Source organism: Nuphar pumila, chromosome 17 (assembly GCF_984573655.1).
Source record: "Nuphar pumila chromosome 17, dmNupPumi1.hap1.1, whole genome shotgun sequence".
Taxonomy (NCBI): Eukaryota; Viridiplantae; Streptophyta; class Magnoliopsida; order Nymphaeales; family Nymphaeaceae; genus Nuphar; species Nuphar pumila.
Genome location: NC_143265.1, coordinates 39,619,193 through 39,635,266, shown reverse-complemented (window position 1 = coordinate 39,635,266; position 16,074 = coordinate 39,619,193). Strand labels below are relative to the sequence as shown.

At 36.2% G+C, this 16,074-nt stretch overlaps 1 protein-coding gene across 2 annotated transcripts in view; it reads right to left on the bottom strand.

Annotated features, from left to right (window-relative positions):
* Window positions 1-656: 656 nt before the first annotated feature.
* The window catches only part of LOC149811899 (uncharacterized), a 35,949-nt gene continuing 20,531 nt past the window's right edge, over window positions 657-16,074 (bottom strand). Inside the window, exons 2-3 of one of the 2 annotated variants that reach the window (XM_089993158.1) lie at window positions 1,129-1,375; window positions 657-858 (exon numbers count right to left, since the gene is read on the bottom strand). In XM_089993158.1, the coding sequence (XP_089849284.1) occupies window positions 854-858; window positions 1,129-1,375 (252 nt within the window). In that variant the 3' untranslated portion in view covers window positions 657-853. Of the gene's footprint in view, window positions 1,376-16,074 lie in introns of both variants that reach the window. The other variant, XM_089993157.1, reaches the window with a different exon arrangement.

Sequence of the window (16,074 nt, the reverse complement as noted above, 5' to 3'; positions counted from 1 at the left end):
TGCTGCGCACACTTAGGAACTCGGACCATCCGCTAGCAGCAGCATGGCGGGAATTCAAAAGGGTGGAGACGGGCCCCCAGATGGGTGGCTGAAGCTGAACATTTACTCACTCTATTCCCATCATTGGCAAATAGGATGTTTTGCTCGACCCACACTAGTGGGGTGAAGCTAGCAGGGCGGTATGTTGGGAGTAATGGCATTCCAGAGAGTGGTTGGACTTGCTGGAGCAGAATTCTCCATCAGATTTCCACTTAGTCTTCAGTTATTATCGAAGAGGGATCAGATGAAAATATTCTCTTCAACTAGAAGGGAGAGGGCACCCACACCAGGTACCTTCAATGGCTGACTGGGTTCATGTCGCTCATTTTTCTTGTACAGAGGAGGATCGATGTTGGAAAGACAAGCCACCTGATTGGCAACCTTTCTTGTCTCAAGTCATTTTATATATGTTTACAATTTTGAATACACAGGTAGGGTCTAGCCTAACCCCAGCTTTGCCAATCGAAGAAAAAAAAAATCTACCTCAACAAAGTTGCTCATTCACTCACGTTTTCCATTCTTTCAGTTATACAAACAAAAATTACGGATTTTATGATCCACCAGGCTTAATTCAAATGCACCCTACTAAATAGAGAATCTGCACAAACATAAGCAAGTTGACCGTATGCAACTTTAATACAGAAATCCATTACCGACCACTATGTGAGGAAGTTGATAGTATGTCATTCTAATACAAATATCCATTATTAATCAATATGTAAAAGTACCACACAAATATAGCACCAAGATGTAATTAAGACTCCAAAAATAAATAAATGAAAGGATGCAGCTAAAATTGTGATCCGCCTTAGGGCTATCCTGTTTCAAAAGGTAAACAGATCATGAGATGTGAGAAAACGGATGCCAAGGGAAACAAGACCATAAACAAGAATACTTGCAAAACACAACAAAACTTGCTTATGAAACTTCCTCCAGGGGGAGAAAGCAAAATAGCAAAGTGGAGATTAATCACCACCGTCTGCCTCCCTGGTAAAAGAACAGTAACTTATTTTCGGTTACGACCTCTTCCACGACCAAAATTTCCCCTCCCACGACCACCACCTTGGCGCTGACCCCCAGACTTCTTACCTGATAATTTCTTGTCAACATCTGCATTTGCAGGAGCTTTCATATTTTCTGGCAAGGGAAGAATCTTATCGATAGATTTCCGGTAGCTAAAGTCATCAAAAGAACCGTCTGTCCTCATGACAAAAAAACAGCGACTTTTCCACACTGGATGGAACCGAACCTGAAAAGATTGTACACCACTGCCAATTTTTTTCTCAGCCTCCAAGCTGCCCTTCTTGAGCAAATCGAGGAATACCATGTGTTCATACTGCACAGCAAGCAGTTCTAGGTAAAACAAACTGCAAAATGGGTGACCGTGGCAGGAGGAAATTTGTGACAATAATCAACAAAAAATGGCAGCAGCAGGCAATGTGACAGCTTCATGCAATTTAAATGAACTCACTGTACACCAAGAATGGGAAACAAGAAACAAATAGAGCTACCATAAAATGTCAAGACCTTTTTTTCCCTAAGTTGGCAGATTTTACAGCTATAAAAATGAGTGCTTTTATTGAAGCTGCAAAGAGTTGTGGCCAGCAACAATCAACAGAAAGACAACCAACATATGAAGGGATTAACAGAAGCCTTAAAGGTAGTCCCATTAAAATTAAAAGAAGAAAACAATTTACAAAGGTTTTGACATTTTATGGAAAAGGTTTGATAATAGTTGAAATAATTAAAGAGTAAAATTCTACCTTGGAAATAGATGAAAAATATGTATGAGAAAGTTAACCCTATGCAGATGGGCAACAATTTTTTGCTGTAAATATTGTATTATACAATACGAGACAGCGGATCATAATTTCAGACCTTGAACTAGCACGATACAAGACCCTGTATTGGTAAGACCAATTATTTGGCGATATCAGCCCTTCTCATATAACATGTTTGTATTTTATTTGCATCATACGATATATAGTAGATATTGTAAAACAAAGGCCAATGAACAGGAAAAGGGTGTCCTGCATTTTTAGCTGGCTTTTTTAAACCAAAATGGTTTCTTTTACCCATTTTCACACAAACATAAAAAAGACATCTTCTCTACCAAATTCCTTAAAATTTTAGGGACTTCAAGTCTGTTCTTTGCAACGTCTATCCTCATTCGCCTCTAAAGAGGTAGTTTTGTGCAAGATTATCCCTAAACCTTTCAATGTCTCATCCAACCTAAGGAACGCTAGACTTGTGGAAATAGAAGCACGATCTTCGTTTTAGAATGCAGAAAAGAGTCTTAAGGGTCAGAATCACCATGTAAGAGGTCCAATATGTTCTTTGAGAAGGTTTTTTCATAAATATTTGGTTTTTGGAAAAATGACTTCTTCAAAACACCCTAGCACAGCATTGCATTTCAGTCATATAGGGTATACAAATATTAGTTAATTAACCAAAGAAAGTATTATGACAAAGAGATTCACTGGGGAACACCTCGACTGAAGCATCATTTGGCAGGCACAAGGCAAAATGCAGCTCATGTACCACTAAAAGACTGTTCAACACTATAAAAATGGCAGATAAATGGAATATTGCAGAAAAACGAAGGAAGAAAATGAAAACCCAAAAAGAAACTGCAGAAATTGTAGGTTGGAACGTATCATGACCATAGGAAGAGATGCTTCTCCCAGATGAAAAAGATGCAAATTCTTCTGCAGCAAAGGTATGATTGTAACAGGTAGACATGGTACTAAAAATATACCACCCCATGCCACTAGAAGGAAGAACCCCAAAACTGTTTCAAGGAAAGGGTTTATGAGTTTGGGGTACAAAATTGGCAGTTAATCCTACCTACGATGACCACAAGTGCCAACCTAATATAGATTTTATCATGGATGCCAAGAAGATGATTGAGCAGATAAATCTAGTACCTAGGTGTTTCTTTTATGAGACACAAACGGCATTTAGTGCAGCAAATTCATTTTAGTTTTGACTTATAGCTAATGCCCTTACCAGCATAGAAACTAGTTACGAAATGCAGCCCTATCATGCATTGAGGGAAAAAATTTTAAAACAAGTTATTGCAGAAATAAGGTAGTGGCATAGTGAGTTCAAAGAAGTTATGACAGATGGATGGACGGATAACATATATCTACAATTGATAAACCATTTAGTTGCTTGTCCTAAAGAATGGATGTTTTTTAAGTCTAATTATTATGTCAAATAGATCAAAGATAGTAGACAACTTGGCTGTGACATTGTCAGAGATAACAGAAGTTGGGCCTTCTAATGGTGTGCAGTTCATTTTTGATAATGCATCTGATTTCTAGGCTGTCGGAAAAATGGTTCAAGAAAGTGTTTTGTTTGGTGTCAATGTGTTGCAACCATGGTTGTGCGTATAGTACGATACATATCGTCACTTTGATATAACAATACGATACACACTCGTATCTTGATATATGTATCGTACCCATATCATATAATATGGGTCTGGCGCACTAAAAAATACCCGAAACTCGATCTTTTTCATTTTGGGTTTAAAAGCCCTCTTGGGCCGACTTCTACACGAGTAGAGGTTGTACCCATACACCCTAGGTTTTGTGAGATCGATTTGGAGGTCGATTTGTGCGCAAGGGAGAGTGCTTTTACAATTTTCTCAAGAGTGCATTTTCACCCATTTTTTCACCCAAGGAAATAGGTTAAGGTAAAAAAATCATATTATTTGCTTGTTATTGAGTGTTTTGGGGGGAATATGGCATCGGAAGATCGGGCATGACAATGGTGCACTCAAATAACGAGTAAAAACTTATGAGAATCAAACACAACTACTGCAAAAATAGTTTTTCAAGTGGTATATCTCGATTGAAGCATTGTTTAGCTGGGACACATCATAATGTTTCAACATGCACGCCAAGCAAAATTGGCAATGTCAGCAATTACTTGATGATTTGAGAGAAAAAAGACAAGACAGATGAATTAGGCATAAATGGGGTATGGAAAGCTCTGGGAGAATGTATATTACAAAGATGAACTCCCTACTTCTAATCATACAGCCCATAGCATAGGATCAGTAGGAAATTATGCAACAAAAGGAAAAAGTGTGTCTGCCACCGCAAACACAAAAAAAAGATGAGGAAAAAGACGAGCTGGAGAGAGTTCTTCGAGAGGAGGACCAAGAGGCAGAGTTAGAGGCTCTATTAGGAGCGTTTTCCCTCATAGGACTGCCCCTGGGGCGCAGCCCAACATTCGTACTGCTATGACTCCTCAGCATTTAATCGAGCAAGCAGATGTCACAGTTAGGAGATGGTTCTATGATGCCTGCATTTTTTTCAATGCAACAAATTCCCTTCATTTTTAGGCTATGACAGATGTCATAACTAGTATCAGGCCTGGATACAAGATGCCTTCATATCATTCTTTAAGAAGAAAAAATTTAGATACTAATGTGTAAGAAGTGAAGGCATATTATGATGAGATGAGGCAGTCTTAGAGAGAGACTAAGTTGAATCATGGCAGATGGGTAGATAAATATTGTTGCTCCAAAGGAACCATACTTTTGAAATCAATTGATATGTCTGATACACCCAAGACATGAGATGTATTGCTTAGAGTTTTTTATCAGGTTGTTGTAGAGATTGAACTTCAAAATATTGTGCAATTCATTACTGATAATGCAGCAAATTATAAGGCAGAAAATTTTGAGTCATTATTTTGGACCCCAGGTGTTTCTTATTGCATAGACCTCATGCTTGAGGACATTGGCAGCATAAATGCAGTAGATCAGACAATTGAATGCTGCCAAAAAATTACTAAATTTATTTATAATCATGCATAAGTTTTGAGCCTAATGAGAAAATATGCTAGTGGTGTTGAGTTAATTAGTAGTCAGTTACTAGATTTGTTACGAATTTTTTGACAGTGTAAAGTTTCAGTAAAGAATAAAGTTGCACTAAAAAAATGTTTTCATCAGATGAGTAGAATGCACACAAAAGAAAGCCCAGACAAATTACCTATATGGAACATCATTGATCATAGGTGAACTGAGCAACTTCATCAACCTCTTCATGTTGCATCTTACTATTTAAATCCTGCATTTAGATACTTCCTTACTTTTAAAATGCATAGGGAAGTCAATAAGAGACTTTTGGATTGCATAAGGTTGAACCCTAATTATAGCATTAAAGAATAACTTTATAAGAAAATCAAAACTTATGATAATACATTGTATGATATAAGGAGAACTGCGGCAGTGTGAAACTGTGCCACAATGCATCCACGTATTTATTTTGTCTATTTCAATTTTAATTTCAAATTGTTATTTAGTTATGATGTTTTGTATGAATGTATATTTGTTAGTCTTATAATTGATTTCTCATTTTCTTATTTTTTTCAGACTTGTGGTGGGCGAGGTTTGGAAGTGATGTTCCAAATCTAAGAGCTTGTCATTCGCATTCTAAGCCAAACATGTAGTGCAAGTGGATGCGAGAGAAACAGAAGTGTCTTCGAGCAAATCCATACCAATAGAAGAAACAGATTGGAGCACAAAAGGCTCAATGACCTCGTCTACGTTAGCTACAACTTATGACCAAGGCAGATGTATATAAAATTGTAAAGTTTATTTGTCATTTTAATTCAAAACTCAACTATTTTTAATTTTTTTTCATGTCATCATTTTAAGCAAATAGAAAAGTTATTAGCAAGGAGGCACAAAGAGCAATTTGATGTCATTAGTTTGGAACATTTTGATGAATTGGATGCATGGGTTGAAAAAGAAGAGGCTTTTTTGAATGAAGAAGGCATTGAATGGATTAAGATAAAAGGAGCACAAGAGGTAGATGATGAAGACCCCACATATCTTGGGGACGACGTGAATGTTGAAGTACAAGAAGAAGATAATGAAGATGATTATGATTATTGATGTATCATGTATTCATGTTTTATTAAAAAACTTGTTCTTGTGAGATGTTAAAGGATGACTCTTGTGATATGTAATAAAGACATAAATGCTTCATAATGTGATTTTATGTATGTAGTTTGTGCAATTCATCATTATTTCATGCCATATGATTTTTTTAGAATTTTTACTGAATTTTTCTGATTTTTCTTGATTTTTTTTTTGGAGTTTTTGAAATTTTTATTAAAAATTTACATATGTTTACGATACGGTGTTACTATTGGGTCGACCGATACCAATAACGATACGTTACTTACAACCTCGGTCGCAACTATTTGAATTTCATTCTAGAAGACATTGGAGAAGTGGATGGAATTTTTTATATCATTGAGATGTGCAAGATCATAAAATCCATGTGATATTCCTGGTTACTGAACGTGATCATCTTAAGACAAGTAGTCTTGATAACATCTTTTTGAGCCAAAAGTAAAGTGCTAGTGGATGTGAGAAATTGGAGTCTTTTTTAGTGCATCCACACCAAAAAAAGGACACCAGTTAGAGCACTCACACTTAACAATCATGTACATGGCAGCTAGGCAAAGGTTATATTTTACTACCTTAAGCTCTCAATTATACATTTTTGAATTTTCATATCAGTATATATAATATCATGATACTATATTATTGGCAGTTTGCAGACAAATATAAAAAGAACCAAGGGGACATAGGAACTGCTATAACTTTAATAGAGTTGGTAATATAATAGAAGAAGGGTGTCTTAAACGCCGATGCTGATTAGAAGCAACTGAAAGCTGCAAGCTACACTGGAAGAGGAGGAGAATAATTATGTAGAGCCTAAGTTAGAAAAGGATTAGGGAAGGAATGACCCAGAAGAATCCCCTTAGTTATGATTGATGAAACTAGGCATGATTTCTTTTCTTTTTTCTTTTATTAATTAATGAATCAATGGATTGTTTGGTGATATCTTCAAAGTTCAGACTTGTTGATGTCATTTTTGTTAATGTAAACATATATGTATGTATATGTTAACATATGTATTTCTGTACATTTATGTACATATGTAGTTAGGGGTATTTTCATCTCTTCACATGTATATCTGAAACAAATGTAGTTTTATCTTTTTTATTTTTCTATTTTATTTATTTCTATTGTTGTAAATATTCCCAACCAACATGGGCCTTTTGGGAACTAGTTTGGAGCCATTGGACCCTACCCAATGGTTAGATTTCTAGATGTTGGGTAGGTCCCATCGGTTCCATAGGAGCTTTGTCTTGTATATAAAGGGGTCTACCCCTTCTCATATTTTATATAATCTAAAAGGGTTGTTCCTTAATAATATTCCTTATTTTTATGTATGTTCTCAGCCCTTAAGTGGCTTATTCTTGTGGGGTCATATTCTAAAAGTGTTCTCTTGCCCGTAAGTGGCTCACTAAAGCATATACAACAGTTCATGACATGGTATTAGAGCTACATCGTCTCTTTAGTGATATTCAACTCTTTCTCAAGCATATTTGAAGTGGTGAGAAGATCGGGCCTTGTCTTGAGAAGCATGCTTACCAACTTTCTTGAAGATTAGTCATCTCATGAATGCATAGAGGCAATGGTGCTTCAAAAAGAGTTGAAAGTTGTTCCAAGTATTTATTTCCCTTACTCTCTTTCCTCTTGCTTTTTATTTTTTGTTCCATGGTCAACAAAGAAATGGTGATGGTATTCCCAATCAAATTTGATGAAAAGAACTATAATTTATGGGCTACAAGCTACCGCCATTAAAAGAATTCTTACTGATAATGGATTATGGGAGTATGTTGATGGCTCCATAATTGAACCACAACTCACTCTTACAAAATCTATTAAAGAAAAGGATAAAATCATTAAGGAAGAAATTCTCAAAGAAGAAAAGGAAAAGGCTCTTTGGGGTGATAAGAAAGCCTTGAAAGAGAAATTGCCCACGATAAGGTACTTTCCCTATTCATGAGAAGTATGAACGAAGATACATGTGAGACTATTTTGGAATTTGAGAGAGCTAATAAAGAATAGTTCTTTATTAAACAAACGTATATTCAATGTGATATTGCCTTTAGATGTAAGCTTCAAGATAAGATTCACAATTGTAAACAAGGTGACAAGAGCGTTAGAGAGTATTTTGGCTCTTTAAAAAAGTTGTGAGATCAAATGGCCAAGTTAGAGCTCATTTGGGAAACTCCCAATGACTCAACTTAGAAAGAAGCAAATAAATAACCAACAATTTTTCAATTTATGAGAGGATTGAAACCCGAATTTGAACAAATGAGAAGTATCATTAATAAAAGACAAGATTAGCTTTCGCTTATCCAAGAGGTTTTAACTCAAGTTTGTATGGAAGAGACTAGATTGAGGTCTCAAAATGACACGAGAAGTCAAGGATAATGTATTGGTTGTTTCAAAGTCGGGAGCCAACAACCATATATACAAACTTCCACACTTGTATAAGAACAATAACTATGGACAGAATCATGTGTACGAAGGACAAGGAGATGGGGAAAAAAAAGATGAGGTATTTTTTATCATAATTATGGAGAACCGAGACATATTAAACCATATTGTCCGAAATTCAAGAACAAAGAGGAAAAAAGGTTGCTTCGGTTGGTACTTCACAAATTTACCAAGACCCTTCAAGCAAATCAATTTCAAACATGTCTCTTTCTCAACTTGTGGAAGCTTACAACCTCTTCTCAAAGGACAATCCGTAACCGGTGTCATTGTCGCTTCCTCTTCTTCTCCAGGTATTACGGTTAAAATGTAATTGCAAACCAACATTGTAAGTATATATATATATATATATATATATATATATATATATATATATATATATATATATATATATATTTATTTATTTATTTATTTATTTATATATACACGTAGAGATACGTACATAGTATATATATATATATTTATTTGTTCATAATACTCGAAAGGGTATTTCTGTAATTTCTCCTTTTACGCATATTCTACTTGGAATAATGCTTGTAATTTCTTTATTTTATTTTCTATTCTTTTTATTTTTTTCTATTTTTATTTTCTTCTTTTTAAGTGTCATATCACATTGGGGGGCTCCCAATAGAGTTGTTAGGGGCCCCCAACAGTCACAAATATGACTGTTGGGGGCTCCCCAACGACTCCTTTGGGAGCCCCCCATGTGGTCCCATTTGCTTGTATAAATAGGGGTGTTCCCCCTTTGTAATTGACAAGCTTGAGAGACTCAAGCATTCTCCTTTTTTAATGAAACACATGCCTTAGTGCATGTTTGCTATTTTTACGCATTTGTGCGTAGTTGTTAAGTGTTGTGTGAGTGCCTTCGTGCACATCTTTTGTAAAGTATTTGTGCTTGTATACGTATTGTCTCTTCGTAGACATTTTCACTTGGTATCAGAACCAAGTTGGTGATAGAGGATCGTGGGATTCTTCATTTTTTGAGTGCCTCGAAAAGCATGTCTTCAGTGTTTTGAATATTAAAGTGGTGGATCTTGCTTCTCCAATATTTTAGAAGAATAAGACTTAATATCCTTTTAGTACGTATTTCTCCCTCTACCTTTACTCTCTAATGGGTGAAAAAGAGTCCTCCTTTGCTCTTGGCTTTAAACTAAATGGTTCCAACTATTATGTTTGGGCAGGAACATGGAGGCTCACATAAAAGGGAACGGTCTACGGGGTTATGTGCAAGGCACAATCCCGGAACCCGAACCGAAAATTACTATTGTTAAAGATGGAGAAATCAAGAGTCTTGAAGGGGATGAAAGAACAAAAGCACTTGAGGATTATTCCAAGAAACATGACGAATGGGAAATGAAGAATTTTAAGATTCTTTCTTGGATTTTTTTCGTTGGTTGAAACCAAGATTAATGTCAATATTATTAAGTTCAAGAAAGCTTCGAAAGCATGGCATTATCTTGAAAAAATGTATACCTCAAGGGATCTTTCCCATAAATACTACCTTCAAAAGAAGGTTCTTACTCTTCAACAAGGCGACATGACTATTAGAGAATATTTCGCCAACCTTTCTTCTATTTGGGATGAACTTGCTATGCTCGAACCAAAATGAAGTGGAGAAGCAATTGAACTCCATCACAAGCAACTTGAAGAAGATCAGTTCTTCAACTTTTTGAATGGGCTAAGGCCCGAATTTAAGCAAATAAAGTCATCTCTTTTATCCTCATTTACTCCCTCTTCTCTTGAGGATGTTCTCACCAAATTAAGTGGTGAAGAGACCCATATGGGTATAAGTAAATAAGGATCAAATGTACTTGTTGTTCCTTCTAATTATGAAGAAAATGATGGGGTCAATGTCGTATCAAGACCTGAAAACAATGTAAAAACCTATCGTCCTCCTTATTTCAAACCACAAAATTAAGGAGGAAATAGTGGGCAAGGGAGAAAGAAGGACTATAGCAAAAAAATTTGTCATTTTTGTAAAGAACCAGGGCATATCAAACCTATATGCCCTAAATGGAAGAGACTTCTAGCCATGGACACCATCGGTATACCGCAAAAGGAGAAGGCATCTTCAAGTGGATCTCTTTCACTAAATCAAATAGTGGAAGCTCTTCAACCTCTCCTCAAGGGAGCTACCTTCGGTGTTGTCGTATCTACCTCTTCCCTTCCAGGTAAAGTTTCTTGGCTTTTGGACTCTGGTACATCTTTTCATATGTCCCCAAACATATATTCTCTTTCCGATTATTCAAAAAATATTTCACCATCTTTTGTTTAAACTGCAGATGGAATCTCTTTTAAAATTAAAGGCATAGAAAATTTTGAAACTCAAGATTTGTTTATTCCAAAAATCAGATTTATACCTAAGCTAAACTTAAACCTTCTCTCTGTTTCTCAACTCTCGGACCATGGTTGTGATATTAAATTTTCTTTTGATAAATGTTCAATACAGGATCGCTGGTCCGAAAAATTGATTGGGAAAGGCTTTAGGAAGGGAGACTTATACTATATGGACTCTCTTCAAATTCCAAAAATTTTTTGTAATATTGCCCGACACAAAGATGTAAATGTGTGGCACAAAAGACTTGGTCATCCTAACATCACCAAGTTGTCTTATTTACATTTTGCAAAAGATCACTGTAAAAGTTCATTTTCTTGTAATGATTGTATTCTCGAGAAAATGCAAAGTTTACCTTTTGAGCAAAGAACTATGTTCTCTACCTTTCAAAAATGTTCATTCAGATGTTTGGGGACCTGCACCAGTTGTTTCAAAATGAGGTTTTTCTTACTATGTAATCTTTATAGATGACTTTTCTAGATATTCATGGATTTATTTTCTCAAGTATAAGCATGAAGTATTTTGGTGCTTCAAATCCTTTCATGTAATGATCATGAATCAATTCAATAGCAACATAAAGATATTTAGAAGTGATTCTAGAGGAGAATATCTCTCCAATGAATTCAAAAAATATCTCGAAGATAGTGGTATTGTTCACCAAAGGTCTTGTCCTAAAACCCCTCAACAAAATGGTTGGCCGAAAGGAAACATAGACACATCATTGAGACCACTAGAACCCTTATTATATCCCAAAATATTACTAAAAACTTTTGGGCCGAGGCAGCCATTGCTTTAGTATATCTCATAAATCACTTACCTTCTAGGAATTTGGGAAAGATCTCTCCTTTTGAAGTTTTTCATAAGATGGAACATGATTATAATAGGTTACGAGTCTTTGGTTGTAAGTGTTTTATACTTACTGATAAGAATGACAAATTCTCTCCCTATTCCTTGCGTTTTTCTTGGATATTCCGAAATTCAAAAAGGGTTTCGATGTTATGACCCTAGAAATGATAAGTTATATGTCTCAATAAATGTGACTTTCTTAGAAAATGAGAGCAGATTTGAAAGAAATGTTCCCCACCAGGAAAATACCGATTATTCTTTCTTATTTGACTTATTATCTAGTAATGATGATATGTCTAGTGATGATGAAGTATCATCAAATCATCATGGGGAAAATGGAGTAAATATTGATGAACTTAACTCACCCAATATCCAAGAAGGCAGAATTTCAAGTGACCCAATAACCTATTCTCGTAGAAATCGAGATACTTTCAGAAGTTCTATTGATCAATATAGTGAGTCTGTTCTCACTCCTGATCACAGAAGATCTGAAAGAAATAGGAGATCTCCAACTCGATTTGTCTCTTTTGATTCGTTTTCACCCAGATATAAGGCTTGTCTTAGTGCTATTTATTCTTACTTAGAACCAAGAAATTTTGAAGCTAAAAAATGTATAGAATGGCAAGGTATGCAAAATGAACTCAATGCTCTTAGGAAAGTTGAGACATGGAAATTTCAAACTCTACCTATTGGAAAGAAAACTATAGGTTGTCGTTGGGTATTTAAGGTTAAGACTAAAAGCAGTGGATCTTTGGAGAGATTCAAAGTTCACTTAGTCGCAAAAGAGTATGGCCAAGAATATGGTATTGATTATGAAGAAACTTTTACTCCTATAGCCCGAATGGTTACAATTAGATGTCTTATTACTATTGCGTCTATCAAAAACTGAAACATTTTTCAAATGGATGTGAAAAATGTTTTTTTAAATGGTGATCTTAACGAAGAAGTTTATATGAATGCCCCAACAGGCATAAAGATTCCTAAAGATAAAGTTTTTTGCCTTTGAAAAGCCCTTTATGGTTTGAAACAAGCTCCCAAAGCCCGGTATGATAGATTTAACAGTCTAATGCTCGAAAATAGATTTTCTTTTGCTATACTGATACTGCATTATTTACTAGAAAATCTGATGCAGGGATTGTGATATTATTGCTCTATGTTGATGATATATTAATTACAGGTGATGATATTCAAGGAGTCAAGGGTATTAAGTCCGTCTTGACTTCGAAATTTGAGATGTCAGATTTAGGTTTTCTGACATACTTTCATCTCAATCTAAACTTGCCCGTGAGATTATTGACAGGTCAGGAATTTTCGATGATAAAGTTTGTGAAACTCCTGAAATAGTTGGCTCAAAAATGAAGATCGATGATGGGATCCTTCTAACCGATCCTACTCCTTACCGGCAACTGGTAGGCTCATTGATGTACCTTAGCATCACTCGGCCTGATTTGTCTCATGCAATTCACATTGTCAGTCAGTTTCAGCATGCTCCTACAATCGTTCACATGAGTGTTGTGTTTCGCATCATCAGATATTTAAAGGGAACTGTAAATAAGGGAGTATTATTGTCTTCTTCTGAATTAAAGTTAATTGCTTATACTAACTCAAATTGGGGAGGCGACCATAATAATCGCCACTCCACCACTGGTTTTTGTGTCTTCTTAGGTGAGTCTCTGATTTCTTGGAGATGCAAAAAGCAACAAAAGGCTTCTATGTCCTCCATCAAAGCAGATTATAGAGTCATGGCGTCCACCACCATGGAAATTATATGGATTCAGTGTCTTCTAGAAGATATGGGAGTTTTCATTAGAGAACCAACCAAGTTATACTGCGACAACAAGAGTGTAATTTATATTGCCAAGAATCACACTTTTCATGAGCGAACAAAGCATATAGAAATGGATTGTCACTATGCCAGGGAAGAATACTTGAAAAGTGTCATTGATCTCCCATACGTGACGTCTGAGTTTCAACTAGCGGACTTCTTCACTAAGGCTCTTTGCTCGCCCAGATTTCACTTTCTTCTTGGCAAACTTGCGGTTATCGCACCGTAAGTTTGAGGGGGTGTTAAAATGTAATTGCAAACCAACATTGTAAGTATATATATTTATATAGAAAGAGATACATATACATATATACTATGTATGTATGTATCTCTATGTGTATATATATATTTTTATTTGTCCATAATACCCGAAAGGGTATTTTTGTAATTTCTCCTTTTATGCATATTCCACTTAGAATAATGCTTGTAATTTCTTTATTTTATTTTCTATTCTTTTTATTTTTTTCTATTTTTATTTTCTTTTTAAGTGTCATATCACATTGGGGGGGCTCCCAATAGAGTCGTTGGGGGCTCCCCAACGACTCCTTTGGGAGCCCCCCATGTGGTCCCTTTTGCTTGTATAAATAGGGGTGTTCCCCCTTTGTAATTGACAAGCTTGAGAGACTCAAGCACTCTCCTTTTTTATTGAAACACATGCCTTAGTGCATGTTTGCTATTTTTACGCATTTATGCGTAGTTGTTCAAGTGTTGTGTGAGTGCCTTCATGCACATCTTTTGTAAAGTATTTGTGCTTGTATACGTATTGTCTTTTCGTAGACATTTTCACAATTACTCCTTGGCTCTTAGACTCAAGTGCCTCATTTCATATGACGTATGTTGAATCTATACTTTCAAGAACAAAGAGGAAAAAAGGTTGCTTCAGTTGGTACTTCACAAATTGACCAAGACCCTTCAAGCAAATCAATTTCAAACATCTGCACCTGTATATGGAAGAGAGAGAGAGAGAGAGAGAGAGACGAAGAGAAGAATGCGAGAAAGGGGGCCTGCGGCAATCACGATTTCTGAATAGAAATCGTGACCTAAAACTTTGCATTTATTTTACATTACAAGGGAGTGGATCCGGGTCTGGTGTATCCAGACCCGATTAAAAGAAAAGGTTACAATGTTACAATTACACTGTCCTGTACATAATCCAGATCGGGTTGGATCCTCCTGTACATAATTTGGATCGGGTAAAAGGTTTCCTTGTACCTTTTTCACCCCCCCCCCTCAAGTTGATCATGGTTTTGGACCATGAACAACTTGTTTTTAAGCATCCAAAAATGATCCTTTGTTAACCCTTTGGTAAATATGTTTGCAACTTGTCTTTCAGTACTGACGAACTGAAGCTCAATCTCCTTTTCTTCAACCTTCTGTCTCACAAAGTGTTGGTCGATCTCAATGTGTTTAGCACGGCTGTGATGTACTGGATTGAATGACATGCTGATAGCACTTTGATTGTCACATAGCAAGGTAGTGTGGGATATCTTTTCTCCTACTTCTGTTAGTAGATGCCTGACCCATGTGACTTCGGCAACAGCAGAAGCCATGGATTTGTACTCAGCCTCAGTGCTTGATCTAGCGATAGCTTTTTGTTTTCTGCTACTCCAAGAAACTAAATTTCTTCTAATAAAGACACAATATCCTGATGTAGACCTTCGTTCGTCAGGATCTCTTGCCCAGTCTGCATCACAATACACAGTAAGTTCATGCTCATCTTTGCCATATGACTGTGGTGAATATGTCAATCCATCCCCAATAGTCCCTTTCATATGTCCAGTACGTGACGCATGCATGAATTGAGACACTTGATTGACTGAATAAACAATATCAGGTCTAGTAAAAGTGAGGAACTGCAACATTCCTATTATGCTTCGATACCTAGTGGGGTCATCACACAGATCTCTATCATGAGCACTAAGTTTTTTATGAAGCACACTCGGAGTTCCTAGAGGTTTGCAGTCTTTCATGCCTGCCTTGCTGAGAACATCTACGGTGTACTTGTGCTGAGTGAGTGTCAAGCCATAAGCCTGGTTATCGACTTCTACACCAAAAAAATAACGTAGAACTCCAAGGTCTTTCATTTTGAACATCTAACCTAGTAAGTCTTTAACTTCTTGAATGTTACCCGCAGAGTTTCCCGTGATGATAATATCATCGACGTAGATTAATAATAGAGTAGTCACAGGCTAGCTTCTAAAAATAAATAATAAGTGGTCTAGCATGGAACGTGAAAATCCATGTTTCTCAATCTCCAGCGAGAAGCTATCAAACCAGGAGCGAGATGCTTGCTTCAAACCATAGACAGCCCTTTTTAACCTGCACACATGGGATTTACAATTTTGTTCTTGATATCCAGGGGGTTGTTCCATGTATACTTCCTCCTTCAAATCCCCATGCAAGAATGCATTTTTCACATCAAGTTGACTCAACTTCCATCCATGTTCAACAGCCAGATAAATGATAATTTGAATCGTTCCCATTCTTACAACCGGACTAAAGGTCTCATCATAGTCTTGCCCTGCTTCTTGAGTGAATCCTTTTGCCACAAGCCTTGCCTTATATCGTTCAATGGTTCCATCTGACTTGTACTTTATTTTATAGACCCATTTACATCCAACAACATTTTTGTCTGGTGGTTTGGGAACA